The 20,353-nt window shown below is 63.1% G+C and overlaps 1 protein-coding gene across 2 annotated transcripts in view; it reads left to right on the top strand.

The window, feature by feature from the left end:
• The window catches only part of AATK (apoptosis associated tyrosine kinase), a 63,709-nt gene extending 46,070 nt beyond the window's left edge, over nucleotides 1-17,639 (top strand). For both annotated transcript variants that reach the window (XM_074972121.1, XM_074972122.1), the window contains exons 8-14: nucleotides 2,366-2,450; nucleotides 4,592-4,713; nucleotides 6,201-6,350; nucleotides 6,808-10,294; nucleotides 10,599-10,752; nucleotides 12,299-12,535; nucleotides 13,455-17,639. In XM_074972121.1, the coding sequence (XP_074828222.1) occupies nucleotides 2,366-2,450; nucleotides 4,592-4,713; nucleotides 6,201-6,350; nucleotides 6,808-10,294; nucleotides 10,599-10,752; nucleotides 12,299-12,535; nucleotides 13,455-13,483 (4,264 nt within the window). In that variant the 3' untranslated portion in view covers nucleotides 13,484-17,639. The remainder of the gene's footprint in view (nucleotides 1-2,365; nucleotides 2,451-4,591; nucleotides 4,714-6,200; nucleotides 6,351-6,807; nucleotides 10,295-10,598; nucleotides 10,753-12,298; nucleotides 12,536-13,454) is intronic.
• Nucleotides 17,640-20,353: the final 2,714 nt, after the last annotated feature.

Raw genomic sequence — 20,353 nt, 5'->3', positions numbered from 1 at the left:
CCGCCCCTGGGTCTGCTGGGCCCGCAACGTGACGCCCCTGGGCCCAGGCTGTGAGCAGAGACTGCAGTAAAGGTGCTTCCCATGCTCAGGCCTGGGGGCTGGTGATTCCCTCCCCCCCCGCCCCCCCCCCCGGCACGGGCAGCTAGAGGACATGGGCCAAGCAGGAAGAGGGGCTGGTTGTGGGGCTGGCCTGGCGTGGTGTGGGGGTGGGGTGTCCAGTCCCCTGCCTGGCATGTGGGGGGGGGCAGCCGAACATGGGGGAGGGGTGTGTGGAGGGGCATGTCTAGTCCTCAGCCTGGCGTGTCTGGGGGTGGGCATGAGGTGGGGGATGTCCAGTCCCCAGCCTGGCGACTGGGGGGACAGGGGTTGCATGCGGCTTGCCCTACGGCTCTTTTAGCCCGTGGTTTTCCATGCCCACCCGCTGGCTGGAGGGCCGAGGGGGTCTCACCCCAGCGTAGCAGCACAGCATGGCACTGCTGCTTGCCCAGGACTCTGGGGTTCCTCTCCTCAAACCTGGTCCACCCGCCGCCCTCTGGCTTCTCCTCCCCAACAATATCCTGGTGCTGAGTGAGTTGCACACGGAGACTCCAGCATCAGTGATTTTGTTGAAGAGGGCGAGCACTGGCTTCTGGGGCCGTCGGATCCTTCTTGCCTGCCACAGCCTGTGCCCTGCGCTGGCGGGTCCTGCACGGAGCCTCGGGCGGGGCCTGCCTCGCTGTCTCTGCCTCCCGGCGCTGCCCACCGCCTGGCGGGTGCCCAGGGCCTCTGGCACTGCTCTCCAGAGGCCCTGGCAGAGGTAGTTCCTGGGTGCCCAGTGCCCCCCCGTTGCTATTTCGTGCTGGTGAATGGACCCTTGTGGGTCTCTACAGGGCAACAGCAGGGCCAGCTGCCCTGCCCCAGCGGGAGCGGGGGTTCCTCTGGGGTCCCTGGGGCAGTTCAGTCCCCCTGGGCCATGTGCTCCTGGCCTCTCCGCTCAGCCTGCCAGTCGGCGCAAAGCACAGCAGGGAGTGCAAGTCATGAGCTGGGACCCACCAAACTCATCTCGCACGGGCCACCAGAGAGCCGTTAGTCGGGACGATGTTAATCCCCGCTGAGCTGGGCTGAGCTGGACTCGAACCAGACACCTGCAGCCTAGGATCCGTGCCTGGTGTGCACCAGCTCCCCATGCGGTCCTGCCTGGGTCACACGCATACACCCTCGCCCCCACACGCATGCGCACACACATACATCCTCGCCCCCCTCCACGCACACACACACACATACACCCTCGCCCCCCCCTGCACGCGCACACACACACACCCCCTCCTTGCCCCCCCCACATGCATATACACCCACGTCCCCACCCACACACATGCCCACATCCCCATACACACCCCCGCTCTGCCACCTATTCATGCCCCCCCATGCACCTCCCTACATATGCAAACACATCCCCTCCCCGCACCCTCTCACTCCCCGCACCTACACACATGCTCATACACCCTCACCCCCCCACCCACCCACCCACATCCTTCCTGGCCCCCACCCACCCACACACGCACAGACATAGATATATATATACACAAACATGCACGCACGCCCCCCTCACATACACCCCCCCACATACACACACGCGCACATACACCCTCGACCCCCCCCCACATGCCCCTTTGCCCCATCCACACATGCACACACCCATGCCCACGCCCCCCCCAAATACATGCCCACACCCTCCTCACCCACACCCACACATGTGCAGACACCCCCCCACCCTCCCACCCGCACACCCCCACACATATACATACACCTGTGCATACAGCTGCACCCATGCCCCCACCCATACATATATACATGCATGCGTACACACACACACACATGCACGCACACTCGCACTCTGCGTGGCGTGTGTCACAGTGGTGTGATAGGAAATGGCAGAGGTAGGTTGCCAGGCAATCTCCATGCTCCCTGGCTTCGGCTGAGGGAGGGATGGACGGCCGGAGGCAGCCGGAGGCTGAGCGTTCCCTGCAATGGATTTGGTGGCTGATGGTTGGAATGCCCTGCAATAGCCAGTGAGTTACAGCCTGATCCCTGCTGTCTCCGTCCGCTCAGCCATCTGACCCGAACTGCCTCTGGCCAAAGTCTGGGCCCAGCTCACTCCCCACCTCCCCATGGAACGGGTTCAAATCCAGACCCCTGACGCTCCCCCTCCTTAGTCTCCCCACCGGTTTGTTCAGGCCCCTCTGGCCATTCCCCACCCTTTCCTGGGTGGCTGCTGCTTGCCCTGCACCCTCACCCCAACTGGCGGTGGCTCAGCCCCGCGTGTGAACTCCACCGCCCCAGCGCGCCCGGGGTTGTGTAACAGCAGCTGTGCGTTTCCTTTGTCTAGCGACCTGGCTTTGCGGAACTGCTTACTCACTGCTGACCTGACCGTCAAAATCGGGGACTACGGCCTCTCTCACTGCAAGTACAAAGTAAGTCTGGGCTGGGAGGGGGTGGCTTTCTGCATGACCCTGCACCTGCTGGAACCCAGGCTCCGTGGGATGACCTGGTCCCAGGCTTGGGGCATCCTCCTGGCCCAGAGCTGCCAACTCCACTGGGGCTCAGGGACCCGGGGCAGACTCGGGAGCTGGGGTTACTGTAGCAGGGCAGGACAGTTGTAGGCAGGGGCAGGGGCTGGAGGATGGGAGCCCTGGGCCAGGCCCTGGCGGCTGGGTCCCTTCGGGCTGGTTACTCTGAGCACCTGGGATTCGTTGTCCTCGCCCAGTGTCCTAGGAATGGGGCTTTCGGGTCTCCGCTTGCTTCCCCTCCTCTTCCTGGAGAGAGGGGCCTGGGAATGGGTATGTCTGAGCCTCCTACGCTCCCCCTCCGGGCAGGGCAGACGCTGCTTGGTGTGACTCAGAGGGGGGTTCTCCCACATGGAGCAGCTGGCAATGCCCTCCCTCCCTCCCTCCCTCCTAATCTAAACAGGGCCCAGCAGGGACCGGAGCAGCTGTGCCTTCAGTTACGCGCAGGGGCTGGGGCGCAGGCTAGGGCAGGGTCTGCTCCCCTAAGTCGTGGAGGGAGGGGGCAGATCCCTGCTGCCTTTTCCTCTCCCTGGGGTTCGCAGCAGCTCAGACCTCAGCTGCCAGCTGAGTCCGGAGTCCTGCGTCTGCCTGGCACCCAGGGCAAGTGGCTGTCTGCAGGGCAGGTCGCGTCAGCCCTGGGGGGTTGGAATTGCTGGGAGGAGGGGGCAGCGGGGGATGGGGGGCCAGCAGAGGGCTGGGGGGAGAAGGGGGCAGCAGAGGGCCGGGCGGGGGCAGCGGGGGCAGGAGGATGTGGTGGGGGCACAGGAGAGGCTGGGGGAGGAGGAGAGGTGGGAAGATGGTGGGGTTGAAGGAGAGGCGGTGGACGGGGCTGGGGATCGTGGGGTGAGAAGTGGCAGAGGAGGAGTGGGAGGGAAGGGGTTGGGGGGAGAAGCAGTAGCCAGGAGAGCAGGGGCAGGGGAAGGGAGGACATGGAGGAAGAGGAGATGGGGAGGAGATGAAGCGGGGGAAGAGGAGCTGGGTGGGGGCTGGGGGAAGGGGGAAGCAGGGGCCTGGCGGGGAAGAGCTGGAGGAGGATGGGGGGGGGAAGGGGGCAGCAGGGGGCTGGGGGAAAAGGGAAAAGTGGAGGGGAAATGGGGAGGCAGGGGGCTGGGGGGAAGAGGAGAGCTGGAGGGGATGGGGGGAAAGAGGGGCCCTGGGCAGCAGGGGGCTCGGGGGAAAGAGGGGCCTGGGGCAGCAGGAGGCGGGGGGGATGGGGGAAGAGGGGCCCGGGGCAGCAGGGGGCTGGGGGGTGCGCGGGGGGAAGAGTGGCCTGGGGCAGCAGGGGGCTGGAGGGGGATGGGGGGAAGAGGGGCCCGGGGCAGCAGGGGCTGGGGGGTGCGCGGGGGGAAGAGTGGCCTGGGGCAGCAGGGGGCTGGAGGGGGATGGGGGGAAGAGGGGCCCGGGGCAGCAGGGGGCGGGGGGGGATGGGGGAAGAGGGGCCCGGGGCAGCAGGGGGCTGGGGGGTGCGCGGGGGGAAGAGTGGCCTGGGGCAGCAGGGGGCTGGAGGGGGATGGGGGGAAGAGGGGCCCGGGGCAGCAGGGGCTGGGGGGTGCTGGGGAAGAGGGGCCCGGGGCAGCAGGGGGCTGGAGGGGGATGGGGGGAAGAGGGGCCCGGGGCAGCAGGGGGCGGGGGGGGGATGGGGGAAGAGGGGCCCGGGGCAGCAGGGGGCTGGGGGGTGCGCGGGGGGAAGAGTGGCCTGGGGCAGCAGGGGGCTGGAGGGGGATGGGGGGAAGAGGGGCCCGGGGCAGCAGGGGCTGGGGGGTGCTGGGGAAGAGGGGCCCGGGGCAGCAGGGGGCTGGGGGGTGCGCGGGGGGAAGAGTGGCCTGGGGCAGCAGGGGGCTGGAGGGGGATGGGGGGAAGAGGGGCCTGGGGCAGCAGGGGCTGGGGGGATGGGGGAAGAGGGGCCCGGGGCAGCAGGGGCTGGGGGGATGGGGGAAGAGGGGCCCGGGGCAGCAGGGGCTGGGGCGGCTGCTGTCACACCTGGCCGTGCCGGCCCCTCACGCGTAGGTTGACGTTCTCTTCTCGCGCTGACCCCGCATGCTCGGCAGGGTGACTACTTCGTGACGGCCGACCAGCTGTGGGTGCCGCTGCGCTGGATCGCGCCCGAGCTCATCGACGAGGTGCACGGCAACCTGCTCATTGTGGATCAGACCAAATCCAGCAACGTCTGGTGAGCGCAGGGCCCAGGCGGGGCACGTGCCAGGCGGCCAGCAGCCCCTGCCCTCCCCCAGCCCCCGCCTGTGTGCAAGTGACTCAGGCCCTGCCCTCAGCCGGCGTGCGGGTGGAGTCGGGCCTGTGTCCTGGGTCAGGATGTGTCAGGGCCTCGTGGCCTGGTAGGCGGGGCTGAGCCCTTGGGGTGTGGGGTGGGGGACAGGGCAGGGCTGCCACTCCCATATGGACCCCGCAGGGGATGGGCCTCCCATCCTGGAGAGTCACAAGGGCCTATGCATGTCCTCAGCCCTGGCAGGGTGGGCACAGTCGCTGGGGATGGTCTGAGGCCAGGTGTCACGGAGTCCCCGGGCGATGCTCTGGAACTGGTCCCTATGAAGCCAGGCAGGACTCTGCGGAAGTCTCCTCTCTGGGAGCAGCCTGTCTGCAGGACACACAGCTCACCCGGCTCCACCTTCCTGGGTCTGACCTCGGAGCATTCAGCCTCCTCTGCCCCTCCCTGCGCTTCCCACAGTGAGTCCGCCCAGGCAGGGTCCTGGGGAAGCCAGAGGGTCCTGCCCCCCAACTCCGCAGTCAGACGTGACTCTCAGCCAGCCAGTAAAACAGAAGGTTTATTAGATGACAGGAACATGGTCTAACACAGAGCTTGTAGGTGCGGAGAACCGGACCCCTCAGCCGGGTCCATTTTGGGGGGGCAGTGAGCCAGAGAACCACGTCTGCACTTCACTCCTCGTCCCCAGCCAGCCCCAAACTGACTCCCCCTCCAGCCCCTCCTCCTCTGGGCTTTGTCCCTTTCGGGACCAGGAGGTCACTGGATTCCTTTGTTCTCCAACCCTTTAACGCTCACCTTGCAGGGGGGAAGGGCCCAGGCCATCAGTTGCCAGGAAGAAGGGTGTCGGCCATTCTCTGTGTCTAGACCCCTGCACACATCTGCCCCCTAGGGCTCTGCAACGACCATACACCCTTATCCCACCACCTAGAGACTTAAGAACTGCCTAGGGGAAACTGAGGCACGCCACCCCCAATATTCAGAGGAAACATTAAGAACAGTCCCGCTTCGTCACACCAGGGCTTTACAGGAGGTCAGCATGCGTCATCTGACTGGCACCACCTGCCCTTAAAATCTGAGATGGATCCCCAGCTGCGTGAACAGACATAAGCCCAGTGGAGCGGGGCCTGTTCACACCAGGTGGGGATCTGGCCCGATGACCCCCGTGGAGCGGGGCCTGTTCACACCATGGTGGATCTGGTCCATGGACTCCAGTGGAACGGGGCCCATTCATGCCAGCTGGGGAGCTGGCCTCTTTCCTCCATCTCCGGACGGCCCTGCCCCTGCGTAACCCAGAGGCCTGAGCCTGCAGCTGCCTGTCTTGCCCAGGTCAGTGGGACCAGCTGGGGCACGTCCCTCCCTTGGCCTTTCCTCTCTGCTAGTGGTTGTCCCCCACCCTGCCGTGCTGCCACGACACACACTCGTCCCTGTCTCTGCAGGTCTCTGGGCGTGACGATCTGGGAGCTGTTTGAGCTGGGAAACCAGCCATACTACTGCTACTCCGACCGGCAGGTGCTCACCTACGCCATCAAGGAGCAGCAGCTCAAATTGCCCAAGCCCCAGCTGAAGCTGTTGCTGTCTGAGCGCTGGTGAGGAGCGCGCCGCGGTCACCGGGGTGGGGTGGAGTTGCCAGGTGCTGCCGGAGGGTGACAGATTTCCGCCTGCCTCAGGCCTCCGACTCCCGTGTTAGCAACTTGTTTGCCGAACGCTCTCCTATTTGTGCATCCTCCCTTCCCCTCCGGTTCCTCTCTCCTGGGCTGGCTCTGGGCAGGGGTGCCTTGAGGGGCCCGGTGCCATCTGCCGAGCGGGGGCAGTCCTGCTGAGCAGTGAGTCAGAATGCGCGTGGTGGCGCTGTGTGCAGGCGAAGGGTGGGCGTGTGCCCGTGCCCAGCCGCCCTCTCACCGGCTGGTGGAAGGTCGCCTTGCGGCTGGGGCTGGCAGGGAGATGGGGGCTGGGGAGCGTGCAGCCATAGGCTGGTGCCGGAGCGGCCGCAGGCAGGCGGGGGCGCTGTGCAGGGGCAGACGCCAGTGTCCTTCTGTGTCGCAGGTACGAGGTGATGCAGTTCTGCTGGCTGCAGCCCGAGCAGAGGCCGACCGCGGAAGAGGTGCACCTGCTGCTCTCCTACCTGTGTGCCAAGGGGGCGACGGAGGCAGAGGAGGAGTTCGAGAGGCGCTGGAACTCCATGAAGCCCAACAGCAGCTCCAGCAGCAGCCACCGCAGCACTGAGGTCTCCTCCTTCCCGCTGCTGGAGCAGTTCTCTGCCGAAGGCTTCCACTCGGACGGGGACGACGTCCTGACTGTCATGGAGACCAGCCAGGGCCTCAACTTCGAGTACAAGTGGGAGCCCAGCAAGGCTGAGTGCTTCCAGGTGCCCGCGGGGGCCCTGAGCCCGAGCAGTGCCGCCCAGTACCAGGACTTGTACTACCCCACCAGCTCCATGGGGCGGCTGAGTCTTGGCGTCTCGCCGTCCTGCTACGAGTGCAAGCAGCAGGGCTGCCCGAGCCTGCACGCACCCAGCGTGGTGCCCATCCTGGGCGCCCGCAGCCCCTCGCTCAGCAGTGAGTACTACATCCGCATCGAAGGGCCCGCCGAGGGTCGCACCGAGCTGGACTATGCCATGTGCTCCTACAGCCCCAACTGTGAGTATGGCTCCCCGGCCAAGGGGTCCCGCTGGCAAGCCAAGGGGGGCCAGGACAGTGGCATGTATGACTCAGATAACAGCCCCACTGGCTCCCTGACCATGGAACCCCTGCTGGGCCCCGCCCCACCCAGCGAGGGCTCTTGGGAGCATCCCGATTACTACCCCTACCAATGCCACAGCAAGGAGCCCCCGTACTACCAGCCATCCCCAGGCAATGGCGCCGACCACTACCTGCTGGAGGAGGAGTCCTTGGAGGCCGGCAGCAAGGAGTGGCAGGTCCCCAGCTTCCGGAAGAACATCTTTAAGGACCCTCTGGGCATCTCCCCATCAGTGAACTGTGCCTACGGCCCCCCGGGTTATGAGGAACCCCACCCAGCCCCCTTGGGGGGGAGGCTGCTGGAGTGTGTGGGGCAGAAGGTGGCCAGCAGGACTCAGGGCTCCAGGCTGGACTGCATCACCCTGGAGCTGGGTGAGGAGAGCCCGTGCGGCAGCCCCCGGTGCAGGAGCAGAGAGCACGTGAGCGGGCTGGTCCCGGAGGATGTGAACACAGAGGTGCAGAGACAGCACTGGACGTCCAACAGCTCGGCCAACAACAACAGCAGCAACTGCCCCCCGCCGCCCTGCGAGCCCCCTGCCAACGACAGCTGGTGTTACCGCCACATGATCACCTTCCGGGGACTTATGGCTGAGCCCCTGGACTCGGTGCCACGTGACGAGGCCCAGCTCAGGGACGCCTTGCAGGAGAGGAGGAGCCCGTTGGTCAAGGACTTGCAGCTAGCACTGCAGGACCAGCCCCTCACCGAGAACCATAGCTTCTGCTTGGATCCTGGGCAGCGCAGGACCCCGAGCAACAAAGAGGACTCTTCCTCTTCCTCCTCTTCCTCCCCCCACGGCCTGGGAAACTGGGAGAGCCATGACTCATCCGCTTTCGACCTTTCGGAAGACACAGCACTGGCCGGCGTTTCCGGTTCACGACGTGCCTCCGGTGCAGCGCTCCCTACAGACTCCTCGGCCGGAGCTGCAGCCCAGACGTGCCTGGATGATGCCAGCACAGTATCAAGACAAGCCGAGAGAGGGGAGGGGAATCACCATGCCCAAATGCCACAGCTAAGGGGTATGGATCCACCAGGGCCTGTTGATATGGGACATGCCGAGACAGGGGCAGCTTGCCAGCTATCTGAGAGCACCACTGTGCCAGCTGAGGGGGCAGCCCTCCTGCTAAGTCCTGGGGAGTGGGCTGTCCCATATGCTCACACAGAGGGCAACTCTTGTGCAGACTGCACCCAGATCCCTTCAGAGGCTTCTGAGGCAGCTGGCAAAGTGCCCGGAGACATTGCAGTGGAGAGTGGGAAGAGCATCACAAGTGACCTGGACCGGACCCCAGACAAGACCTTCTCCAGCACCAGCTTCCCTGACATGGATGACTGCAGTGACGAAGATACGACGGAGCTCACGTCTGGTGTATTCACTGACTTCTCCGGAGACTTCGTGGAACGAGTGGACGTGATCCCGTCCTTCAAGTCTCTCCAGAAGCAGGTGGGGACGCCGGACTCCCTGGAATCCCTCGACATCCCATCCACAGCCAGCTCCTGTGAAGTCTTCAGCCCCATCAGCTGCATCCCCTCCAGCCAGCCCAAGGCCCTGGACAGCGGCTATGACACCGAGAACTATGAGTCCCCGGAGTTTATCCTAAAGGAGCCGCATGAGCCCAGGGAGCCAGAGACTTTCACCCACCTGGGGAAGTCGCCTGTAGGCCTGGCAGCGGGCGAAGGAGATGTTATGGCCTCAGAGATGCACCTCTCCTCATCCTTCAGCGCTGAGCTTCACGGCCTGAGCGAGAAGAACCCGTACCGCGACTCAGCCTACTTCTCAGACTATGACACCGACGCCGAGAGGTACCTCAAGGAAGATGAGGACAGCGATGGGTCTGAAGCGCTGGACAGGGAGGCGGGGTGCTCGCAACTGGATGCACAAGACCTGGGAAGAGCCCCGAGCCAAAACAGTGATGGGGAGGAGCCACCCCAGCCCTGCCACACCCCTGACAGCCCTCAGGGAGCTGCTTGCAGCATGGGGACTGGAGTTTCTGGTGTAGGCTTCTCAATGGCAGGTGAAGGGGTGAGCCCCAGGGAAGGGAGTGTCCAGGCTGCCCACCCAGAGCCAGAGCTGGAGCCGGAAGGTGCCGCCAGGGCTGAGGAGACAGCTGCAGGCCACAGACCAGACTCAGACTGCTCCAGAGATACGACCTGGGAGGAGAGCCCTGCCATCCCCAGCATCCCAGCAGGGTCTGTGCCATGCAAGTCCTTCTTCCTGTCACCCGTGGCAATGAGCCCGGAGGGCCCAGTCCTGCTGGTCCTGGCCAAAGCTGGTGGAGAAGAACTCGTGCAGGAGGGGCTCTCAGGCCTGCTGGGTGAGGCTGTCGCTCCTAGCTCCAAGCCTGAGGGGCCAGAGCACCCGTTAGAGGAGCCAGGGGTGCGAGTGGCCCCAGAAGGGGAAGTGCAGGAGGGTCCTGGCAGGGCCCTGGCAGAAGAGCTGTCACTAGCTCAGGGCCAGCAGTTGTCCCTCGACCTCTCCCTGCGGCCGGCCCACGCGGAGCTGCGGCCACCCGGCCCCGAGCGGCGGGAGGAGCCCGAGGAGGAGGAGGAGGAGGACACCGAGGACAGCGACGAATCGGACGAGGAGCTGCGCTGCTACAACATCCAGGAGCAGAGTGAGGAGAGCGAGGACGAGCCGGCTGCTGTGCCCATTGTGGTGGCTGAGAGCCACAGTGCCAGCAACCTGCGCAGCCTGCTCAAGATGCCCAACCTGCTGTCCCAGGCCTTCTGCGAGGACCTGGAGCGGAAGAAGAAGGCCGTGTCCTTCTACGACGACGTCACTGTCTACCTCTTTGACCAGGTGAGCAGCCCTGGGGCCTAGTCGCTGCCTTCCCGTGCAGTGAGCTCAGGAGGGCAGCAGACTGGCACCAGCCGGGAGGGCGTCCCAGGGCTCTGTCCCCAGCTCCCTCCACATCCCAGCCCAACTGAGCTGGGAAGACTGGGGAGGCCTTTGTGACAAGGGGCCTCCATCCATTTTCCAGTCAGTGGGTGCCAGGCCCCCGAGGGCACACACTGGAATATCTGGGGTGGCAGCACCGTCGCTGCCTGGCTCTCGGGCATGTGTCTTTATGGGGTGATTTTCCAAGGTGTCTTTTAATGTCCAGGAAAGTCCCACTCGGGAGCTCAGTGATCAGACGTTCCCAGAGGTCACGGCCCCTTCGCCGCAGCCCGTACAGAGCAACAGCACCAGCCCCACAGGCCCGGTGGACAGACTGAGCGCATCTGACGACACCTCGGATGGCCATGCCTCTGAAGAGAGTGAGGGCTTGTGGTGGGCAGAGTGCCCAGAGCTGGGGAGGGACGCAACTGTATAACTGCCAGTGGCTCTGGGCATGGGCCCCTGTCCCACCACCTCCAGGCCTGCTTCCCCTGGGCATGGCAGGCGTCAGGTGGCACTAGCACAAGGCCCCAGAGAATCTGGAGGCGAATCCACATGGACTACAGTGGGAGCGCTGTGCAAGGATGGAGCTCGAATTGAGAGCCCACAGGCTGAGGGAGGGAGTGGGCACAGCTGTAATGATGAGCCCAGCCAAGGGATGGCAGGCTGTGGGGGGCAGTGGGCAGGGTAGTAGCGATGGGCCCGGCCGAGGGCCGGCAGGCTGAGTGGGGCAGCGGGCGCGGGAGCGATGGGCCCGGCCAAGGGTCTGCAGGCTGAGTGGGGCGGCGGGAGCGGGAGCGATGGGCCCGGCCGAGGCCCGGCAGGCTGAGTGGGGCGGCGGGAGCGGGAGCGATGGGCCCGGCCGAGGCCCGGCAGGCTGAGTGGGGCGGCGGGAGCTGGAGCTATGGGCCTGGCCGAGGGCCGGCAGGCTGAGTGGGGCGGCGGGCGCGGGAGCGATGGGCCCGGCCGAGGGCCGGCAGGCTGAGTGGGGCGGCGGGAGCGGGAGCTATGGGCCCGGCTGAGGGCCGGCAGGCTGAGGTGGGGCGGCGGGAGCAGGAGCGATGGGCCTGGCTGAGGGCTGGCAGGCTGAGGTGGGGCGGCGGGAGCGATGGGCCCGGCTGAGGGCCGGCAGGCTTAGTGGGGCGGTGGGAGCGATGGGCCCGGCTGAGGGCTGGCAGGCTGAGGTGGGGCGGCGGGCGCGGGAGCGATGGGCCCGGCCGAGGGCCGGCAGGCTGAGGTGCGGGAGCGGGAGCGATGGGCCTGGCCGAGGGCTGGCAGGCTGAGTGGGGCGGCGGGAGCGGGAGCGATGGGCCTGGCTGAGGGCTGGCAGGCTGAGTTGGGGCAGCGGGAGTGGGAGCGATGGGCCCGGCTGAGGGCCGGCAGGCTGAGGTGGGGCGGCGGGAGCGATGGGCCCGGCCGAGGACCAGCAGGCTGAGGTGGGGCGGCGGGAGCTGGAGCTATGGGCCTGGCCGAGGGCCGGCAGGCTGAGGTGGGGCGGCGGGCGTGGGAGCGATGGGCCCAGCCAAGGGCCGGCAGGCTGAGTGGGGCGGCGGGCGTGGGAGCTATGGGCCTGGCCGAGGGCCGGCAGGCTGAGTGGGGCGGCGGGAGCGGGAGCGATGGGCCTGGCCGAGGGCCGGCAGGCTGAGTGGGGCGGCGGGCGCGGGAGCGATGGGCCCGGCCGAGGGCCAGCAGGCTGAGGTGGGGCGGCGGGCGCGGGAGCAATGGGCCCGGCCGAGGGCCGACAGGCTGAGTGGGGCGGCGGGCGCGGGAGCGATGGGCCCGGCCGAGGGCCGGCAGGCTGAGTGGGGCGGCGGGCGCGGGAGCGATGGGCCCGGCCGAGGGCCGGCAGGCTGTGGAGTGGGCAGAGGGGGCACAGCAGCAATAGGCTGCTCCCTGATGTGTCACTGTGGTCGTTGCCTTCTCCAGGCAGTGGATTCGAGTGGGATGACGACTTTCCGCTCATGCCCGTGAAGTCATCGTTAATGTCCTCACTGACGGTGACGCCGGTGATGCCAGTCTCGGCTGTCCCCAGCCTTCCCTCGCTGGTCCCAGTGCAGAAGCAGGTGCTGCCGATCCAGTTCTCCCGGTTCACCGTGTCTGCTGCGCCGGTGTCCAGGTTCTCCATCACACACGTTTCTGACTCGGATATAGAGTCCGTAGGAGGTGAGGACTGGGGCTGGGTGCCCAGCCCAATAGGGAGCTGATGATGAGACTTGGAGCCATCTCTCTTTGAGCTGTTTTGGCTAGTGTGCCGTGCGTGGCTGGGTCTGCCTGCAGCCCTGGACCTGCCTTGTTGCCTTGGGATCTGTTATAGGAAGCAGAGTGGGGTGGTTTGGACCCAGAATGGGAGCCACGAACTCCTGAGGTCCACTCAAACTCTGATACTGGCAAGTCCCTCTCCCCTAGGGGGCCCCAAACACCAAATCAGGGAGCTCATCGCCTGTAGACGTACTGCAGGCTTAGGGAGGGAATACACAGAACTGGGAGCCAGGACTCCTGGCTGGGTTCTACAGTCATCTCTGTCACTGACTTGCTGAGTGACCTTGGGTAAGTCACAGCACCCCCCCCCGTGCCTCAGTTTCCCCATGTATGAGATGGGTGTGCCCACCGTGCTGCGTGGCTCAGTGAGTTAATGGCTGAACTCACCAGTACTATTAGTCCTTACTGTGCCTGTGAGGCCCTTGTGCAGGGTGCACGCTGCCCAGCAAGTAGCAGAGTGGCCCAGCTCTCCTGCTTGTCTAAACGAACTGTTCTGCTGAGCTTGGGAACTGGAGCTGAAATGTTGTCCCTGTGACATCAGTCTCTCCTCCCCAGGCCCTCAGCCCCCTAGGAGGCTGCCTGGCATGAACGTGGCTGGGCCATGTCAGTGCCCCATACCACCGCAAAGCCGCTGCCCCTTGTTGGCTGGGAGTGGTGGACTTGGCACCTCCGTGTTGTACTCAGTGTAGGCAGCCAGCCCTACCAGCTAGGGTGGGCTGGTTCTGTCGAGGTGACATGTCTATTCCTGTGGGCTGGCTCCTAAAGTGCTGAGACCCAGGCCCCCGGGCCATCCCTACCGCTGCCCGTTCTGTCTCTGTTCCAGGCAGCAGCGAAGACGGTGACAGAGACTGAGCCTGCCCACATGGTTGCGTGGAGGTCTCCTGGTCTCGGTGTCGGCCTCAGGGCCAAGGAGAGAGGCTGAAGGACGGGAGCCAGGCACAGCACCCGGGCTCCTGGGACCTTGCTCTATTTTTCTAGGCAGATTTTATCGGAAGGATTTTGTTTGCTGCTAGCCGGACTCGCTCCCGGTGGCACTGCAGCGAGGCGGTTGGTGATGACCGTGCGTGTGCGTGGGTGGGTGGGTGCGTGCGTGTACAAATATACATATATAAATTATAGCATTTAAAGGGTAGCGCTGTGACCTTGCTAACATCACTGAGTCGCCACGCTGGCCATTTTGCGACCCAGCAGCTCACACCTCGTAGCTTCTTGCCCTGCCTCTTCCCCGGCTTCCTGAGACGAGTCCAGACTCACCCTGATCCTGTGCCCCACTTGGTATTCCTGCGCTTTCACGTCAGTAGATGGGCGGGGCACTCCACCCATGCGCTCTGCTGCATGGGCACTTGGCTTTTTGGTCACAGGGCACTGCCCGTCTTTGGTTATGGTCTTCCGCCTCCCTGCTGGGTGTTCGTAATCTTTCACTCGCCCCCTCCTCTGAGCACTATTCTGCCTCCTGCTGCTGGAGCTGTTGGGACAGGAGGGCCCAGGAGGGTGACAGCAGGGCTTGATGTTGTTGCTGAGGTCAGGAAGGAGCCATAGCTGCGGCAGTGGCAACGCGGTCCTAGCACAGACAGCCCATGTGCCTTGGCTTGGGAAAGAGCCGTGGAAAAGCTGGGGAGAAGGCCTGGGTGGAGTCCAAACCCCCTGAGTGCCGCCCACGCCCTCGGCTGATCACTGGTGATTAGAGGAAGCTCTTGACATTTATTTTTCTGTGATTTACTTTTCCAGAATTCTCTTGCTAACAGCGCTTGCCCCTTGCCTCTGATCTCCGGCTCCCCCGCAGGGCATCTGGTAAGAGCCCCCTAGGAGCCGCATAGTAAGGGCAGTTTGTTTGACCGGTCCTCCTTGCGGTAGGCTGGCGTGTCCCCCCACCTGCTTTTCTCCCAGTTGTGGCCTCCCTGGGTGGGTCCCTGCCATTCTTCTAGTGTCACTGAAGCCCAGGTGTGGCACCTGCCTGCCCCAGAATTATCGCTGAGTAGAATGGTACAGGTCCAAGGACAGGGCTGGGCTGGGAGCCAGGCATTCCCAGCTTGGACACGCACTCCCTTGACTCCTCTGTGGCCTTAGGTAAGTCACTGAGCCTCCCTGCCTCAGTTTCCCCATCTGTAAAATGGGGATAATAATACTTGCTTGCCCTGCCTTGCAGGAGGTGATGTGAGGATGGCAGCCTTAATGCCTAGCAAGTGCTCTGTTAAGTGCTAAGTATTATTATCTGGCCATGTTTCCTCCCTGCGGGAGTGCTGTACCCTAAGGTGTTTGTGATTGCTACACAGCAGGGTTTTGCTCATATCGCACCTGTAAGTCGAGCCCTCTTGGCATCGCACCCTGTGCAGTGGAGGGCAAGGCCAGGGCGCGGGAGCCCAGTGCTCTCCTTGGGAATGGGGCTGGCAGCACGGTGCCTGGCACCAACGGGCATGGCCTTCGGGGCAGTTTTGTGCCAGACATCCCAGCAGGTGGTGCGTGTCCGGAGAGCTGGTAGCCGTGTGCTCCTGAGAGGCATCATGTGTGTCGCTAAGCAGGGAAACTGCCATCTGTACTATTTTTGTAAAACCGAACAAAGCTGCTGTCGACTGAACGAACTCCAATGTGATGTAAGTTATTGTTGCCAAAGAGTTTATCGAGGGGCGAGGTCTCTGTTGTTTTTTATTTTTATTTGTTCGAGGCTTAGGATAATTGTGCAATTCCGACTTCCCGAAGGAAAAGAGACTAAATGGAGCAGAGAGCAGCCTTGAAATCAGGGGTTTGTTTCCTTTTGGGCCTATAGACCAAACGCGGAGGTGAGAAATCAGCCCCCCCATCACTGGCCTTGCCCGCTTGCAGTCTCTGGGGAGGGCGGGGGCGTGTGGCATCGCTGTTTGAATTTGCTTTGTTTTCGATCCTATCGTGCCTGGGGAGTGCTGTGTGTTTGGCAGAGGCAGCAAACCGGGCGCCGTGCTTAGTGCCCCCCCCGCCGCCCCATGTGCAATGGCGCTGGCTTCCATGGGCATTTCACTCTTGGATTGTGACTGTGGGGCATGAAAAGCACTTTAACTTCTCCCTCCATCGGCTCCTCCCCCGGGTCCCTAGCTCTGCTTGCCTCCCGCTGCTCCTGGCTGGGTTGTTTCCCCTCGCATTGTCCCGGCTACCTGCATGGCCTGGCCCCTGTGCAGCGAGGTCGGTGGGTTTGCCAGTGTAGGAAGGCAGGGCCGCGGTGTGACCTCTGGAGCAGGCAGTGCCAGGCTGATGGCCCGGGGCCCTGCTTCGCGCTGGTGTGAGGGATGCCCGGGACTGCCATTTGCACAGTCACCGTTCGGAGGGGTGGTGGGAGCTCTGCACGTGCCGCTGGGAAGTAAGAGGCTGTGCCTTGCCCCCGCCCTGATTGCAGCTCACCTCGGCCTCCCCACCGGCCCAGCATCCTCTGCCAGCCCGTGGGTTGGACTAGCAGCCCCAGCCCCTCCTGTTCCACGGGGCACGGGGGTTGCTGGATGCACGTCCATGTGGATGTGCAGTGACCGTTCCTTCAGGCCCTGTATGGGCCAGCCCAGAGACCGGGCCCTCGGCTTTGACTAGGCCATACACACTTCCCGCTATGTGGGGCTCAGACGGGGCAGAGGCCCTGGCCCCATCCCTCTGCATGAGTGGTGACTGCACCCGTAGCGACGGCGAAGCCCTGCTCCCTGGTCTGCTGCAGCGCCCTCTCCCCAGCCAGGACAGCCTTTCTCCCTCCAGGGCGGAGTCCCAGGGGACGTGTCCTCCACTGCCAGGGGCAGCCGGTTTGATTCTTGCCATGTTGCTCTTGCAAGCCTGCGCCTGCCCCCAGGGGAGCTCACTTACCGCTGACCACTTCTTGTCTGCACTGCCCATAGCATTTGGGGCTCCACTGGGCAGCTGCCTTTGTTTGCTGGAGACCAGGGCTGGCCCTTCACACTTGCCTGCCTCCCTTTTACGGAAAGGCCAAGTGCTGTTGGCAGGGGTTTGGCTCAACACTTGCAGACGAACAGGCTAACCCATTTACACCTGTGTCACACTCTCCAGCAGCATTGCATGGAGCGTGCTGGGTGCTCGCTGGCTCACCCTGTCGCTGCCACAGGGGAATGTCAGTGTCCCAGCGCACAAAGGGAGCCGCTGGCTGCTTGGTGCTTTTGCGGCATGACGGATTGGTCTACACAGCAGGGATGCGAGGCCGAGTGCTTTGCTAGCCCTGGGGCTGCACTGCTGGAGTGATGGGAGGCAGCTGAGCAAACAGCCGGGGCTTGGAGCAAGAAGCGATGCGCTCTGTCCCCAGGACACCAGCCTGAGCTTGGTGAACCTCCATGGCTGCAGGACTTGAGCCCCATGTTCTGGCGCTGACCATGGCCAGTGCCAGCTGTCTTAGAGGAAGGTGTAAGAACCCTGGAGCAACAGCTGTTGGCTGCTCTGCCCCCAGGTTGGGGCTCGGCAAGGCTCTCGAAGCTAGAGAGCAGCTTCAGCCCTGAAGCCGCTGATGTCAGATCCCTGCCAACATTTCTGGCAGCATAAATGACAACGCTGGCTTGTCTGGCTCCCTAGCCATGCCCAAGCCTTTCTTGACTGGTACGTTTGTGGGCTGCCCGACTTCCCGGGGCCACAGGCTACTTACACCGTGTGCAGAAAATATTTCCTGTTCGCGTGCTTGACTTCTCCACCAAGGAATGGGCCCTTGTTCCAACCCCTCGCGTCGCTAGCCCCGTCAGTAGAAACTTAGCATTGGCCCCTCTTATTTGTCTCCACGCTAAGGAAGGGCCCAAGCTGCACTGCGCGTCTGCTGAGACCGCTCCTGGCCCTGCCTCATTCTCCTTGCCCTCCTCTGCCCCCCACCCCCATGGTCTGCTGTATCCTTTGGCTGGAAGTGTAACAAGCACGGTCCACAGGCTCCAGATGGAGCCACCCCAGTGACTTCGATTAGAGCAGGAGTTCTCAAATGTCCTGCACCGCGACACCCGCCTCCCTGCTGACAACAAAAATTACTACATGACACCGGGAAGGGGGAACCGAAGCCCGAGCCCTGCCACCCGGGGTGGAGGGGGGGGGGTAGGAGGGCAAAGCTTGAGGGCTTCAGCCTGGGCGGTGGGGCTCGGCCCTTGGCTTCAGCCCCAGCAAGTCCAATGCCAGCCCTGGCGACCCCATTAAAATGGGGTTGCGACCCACTGTTAATAACCGCTGCGTTAGAGCGTCATCCCTGCTGCTGTAGCCTAGGCCTTATACAGCCCTCCAGTGTGTTAGTCCCTGACTGCAGCTGCGCAGGCCCTTGTGCTGTGGACACCGATGCCCAGCACTGCGGGTCAGCTGAGCCAGTTATTCTGCCACCCAGCGACCTGCGCAAGGCGTTTCATTTTTTTCTTCCCATGCGCATTCCAGCCCATTACATTTGTCAGCGTGTTCCCCTGGTGTGTGTCGGGCTCACGCTCGCTCACGTTCCTCCCGCTCCTGTCCCATCCTGACTAAATAACTTCCCGTCAGCTGCGTAGTTTGCTAGCTCCCTGCTCACACCCACCCCCCCTCACCAGCTTATTAAACACATCACAGGCCTGAGGCTGGTGCCGAGAGGCCCCCTGCTCTTAGCCTTGTGCAGTGATGCAAAGGAGCCATGCACGCCTGGTCTGTGCAGGCAGGCGCTGAGCCATGACAACACTTTGCTGCTCACACATCAGGACCCTGCCCCCAAGCATCTTTAGCAGCCTCTTGTGTAGGACCTTGTCAAAGGCCAATTGAAAGTGGAAATTAACGGTCACCTCTGGACACGTTCAATGAATTCTAGAGCTAATGGCAGCCTCAAAGCCTGAGCAGCTGGGTTGCTCCTGGCCCTTGGCTTATTCCCTGTCCCATGACGGTCAGAAACCCCCGGCTGGAGCACCAGCAGCCCAGCCCTGAGTCAGCAGCTGCATTTATTGTCGAGCAATATTGACTCAAGTGCCAGCAGCCCTTTGCCACTCAAGCAGCTTACCACACTTCAGTGCGCCACGTGGGCGTGAACTGGTGCAAGAGCCACTGGCTGCCTTGCATGTGGGAAGACGTAGGCGGAATAACAGTGAAAAGACTCATCAGCATTTAGCTTCGCCTGAGGCCCCTTTATTTCAGCACACGGTCTTGCCATGTGCTGCTCTTAAATATTCATGAGGGCTGGAGCAGCTCAGGTGGCTCCAAAGACTGAGCACGGGGGGTGGGGGGGGGTGGATTAAAGCCTGGATGAGCACTAAGCAGGTGCTTCCTTGCACCATCAGCTTGGTGTGGTGTTTAATTAACAGCCTCACCTCCTCGCCAGGGTGATGGGCCAAGGCATCGTCTGCTGCCCCAGCTGAAGCTGACTCAGCCCACAGTGTCTTGGCACCAGCTCACCCTCCCGTTGCAAACAAGCAGGGAACTGGGTCTTGGGCCTAGCGCGCCTGTCCTCCCCTGGCTGCAGCATGACCCTCTGGGGCTTTAATCCTGAGTCTACTCCATGAGGCATTTGAAATTTAACCCTTTTTTAAAACTTCTTTCCTTGTTCACTTGTTTGCTCACCCGCTCAAGGCTGCACCTGGAGCACCGACATCCTGTGTGTGTGAGCAGTCACCTTCTTCTCACACTCACCTCCCCCCCCCCACGGCACCCTGGGTGGGGCAAGCATGGTGCCTTGCTTCCCATGTGCACACCTCTCCTCCTTGCTAGCACAGAGTAGAGGCAAACTGAAAATGAGCTAAAATCCCCTCCTGCCCTGTGATCCCACCCTGGCTAGGCCCTTCAGGTGCAACCACAGCTGGCTCGTTATTATTGCCTAGACCAGTGAGCTGCTTTAGCTGCAAACTGCCTGCTGCTTCTCTTCCCTTGGAGGAGTAAATATTTCGAATTAGTGGCCCCTCCCCACCACCTGGGAGAGTTTTTTTTTAAAAGGCCATGGCCCCTGTGCTCTCAAGCCCTACAACACAGCTCACAGCGGGTGGGAGCTGTGTGAGGCAAAGCAATGGGGGATGTGTTGAAGCAGCTGGTTTGGGGTGAGGGAGCCCCATGGTGCAGGACAAGGGCAGCAAAGATCAGCTGCAGGGGAGCTTGGAAGAAGCAGTGTTACTACTCCCGCAGTAACCAGCCTCCCATGCTCTCTGCCCCAGCCAGGCAGGGAGTCAGGCACTGGAGGGTTTCTTTCAGCATGAGGTAAGTTTTGCACTACGGTGGGTGTTAGCCATGGCCCTGCTCTGCAGAGCAACGCACCCCTGGCTGTCTAGGCCTGAAAGGTGCCTAAGGCCAAAGCGTGGTCCCAGGGCAGGTGGTGGGAGGTTAGCTAATAACTGTGCTGGGAGCAGGAACAGTTAATCCCTTTTCATCTCCCCGTCATTCCTTCCTTCTGGCTCTGGGGAAAGCTAGGGGCAGACCCCCAGGGTTTGGTCTATAGAGTCAAAAGCATCTGCCTCTCTGGGGCAGCATGAGGCCAGAGCTGCAATTTTTTTTTTTTCCAATCGAAAGGCTAGTACATTGTATATTTTATCAATACGGGTCATAATTGCTGTATTTTTTATCAGTGCTGATTTCCATACAGCTCCCAGCATGTGTGTCAAATATCATTGGGCCAATAATAAAGTTTTTAAAATAGCGGAACCAGACTGCTCTTCCCATCATTCCCCTGGGCGGGCTGGGGGCCAGGGCAGCCGCCTTGGACCAGAGCCACTTGTGCTTATTAACATGGCTTAGGGGAGCTGGGCTGGGAGGAGGCATTACATTTTCTAACCCCAACTGTCTGCAACCTGGCCTGGC

The sequence above is a fragment of the Natator depressus genome, chromosome 14 (assembly GCF_965152275.1).
Source record: "Natator depressus isolate rNatDep1 chromosome 14, rNatDep2.hap1, whole genome shotgun sequence".
NCBI classification, from domain to species: Eukaryota; Metazoa; Chordata; order Testudines; family Cheloniidae; genus Natator; species Natator depressus.
Note: the sequence above shows the minus strand (reverse complement) of the source record. Positions and strands in the feature narration are given on the sequence as shown.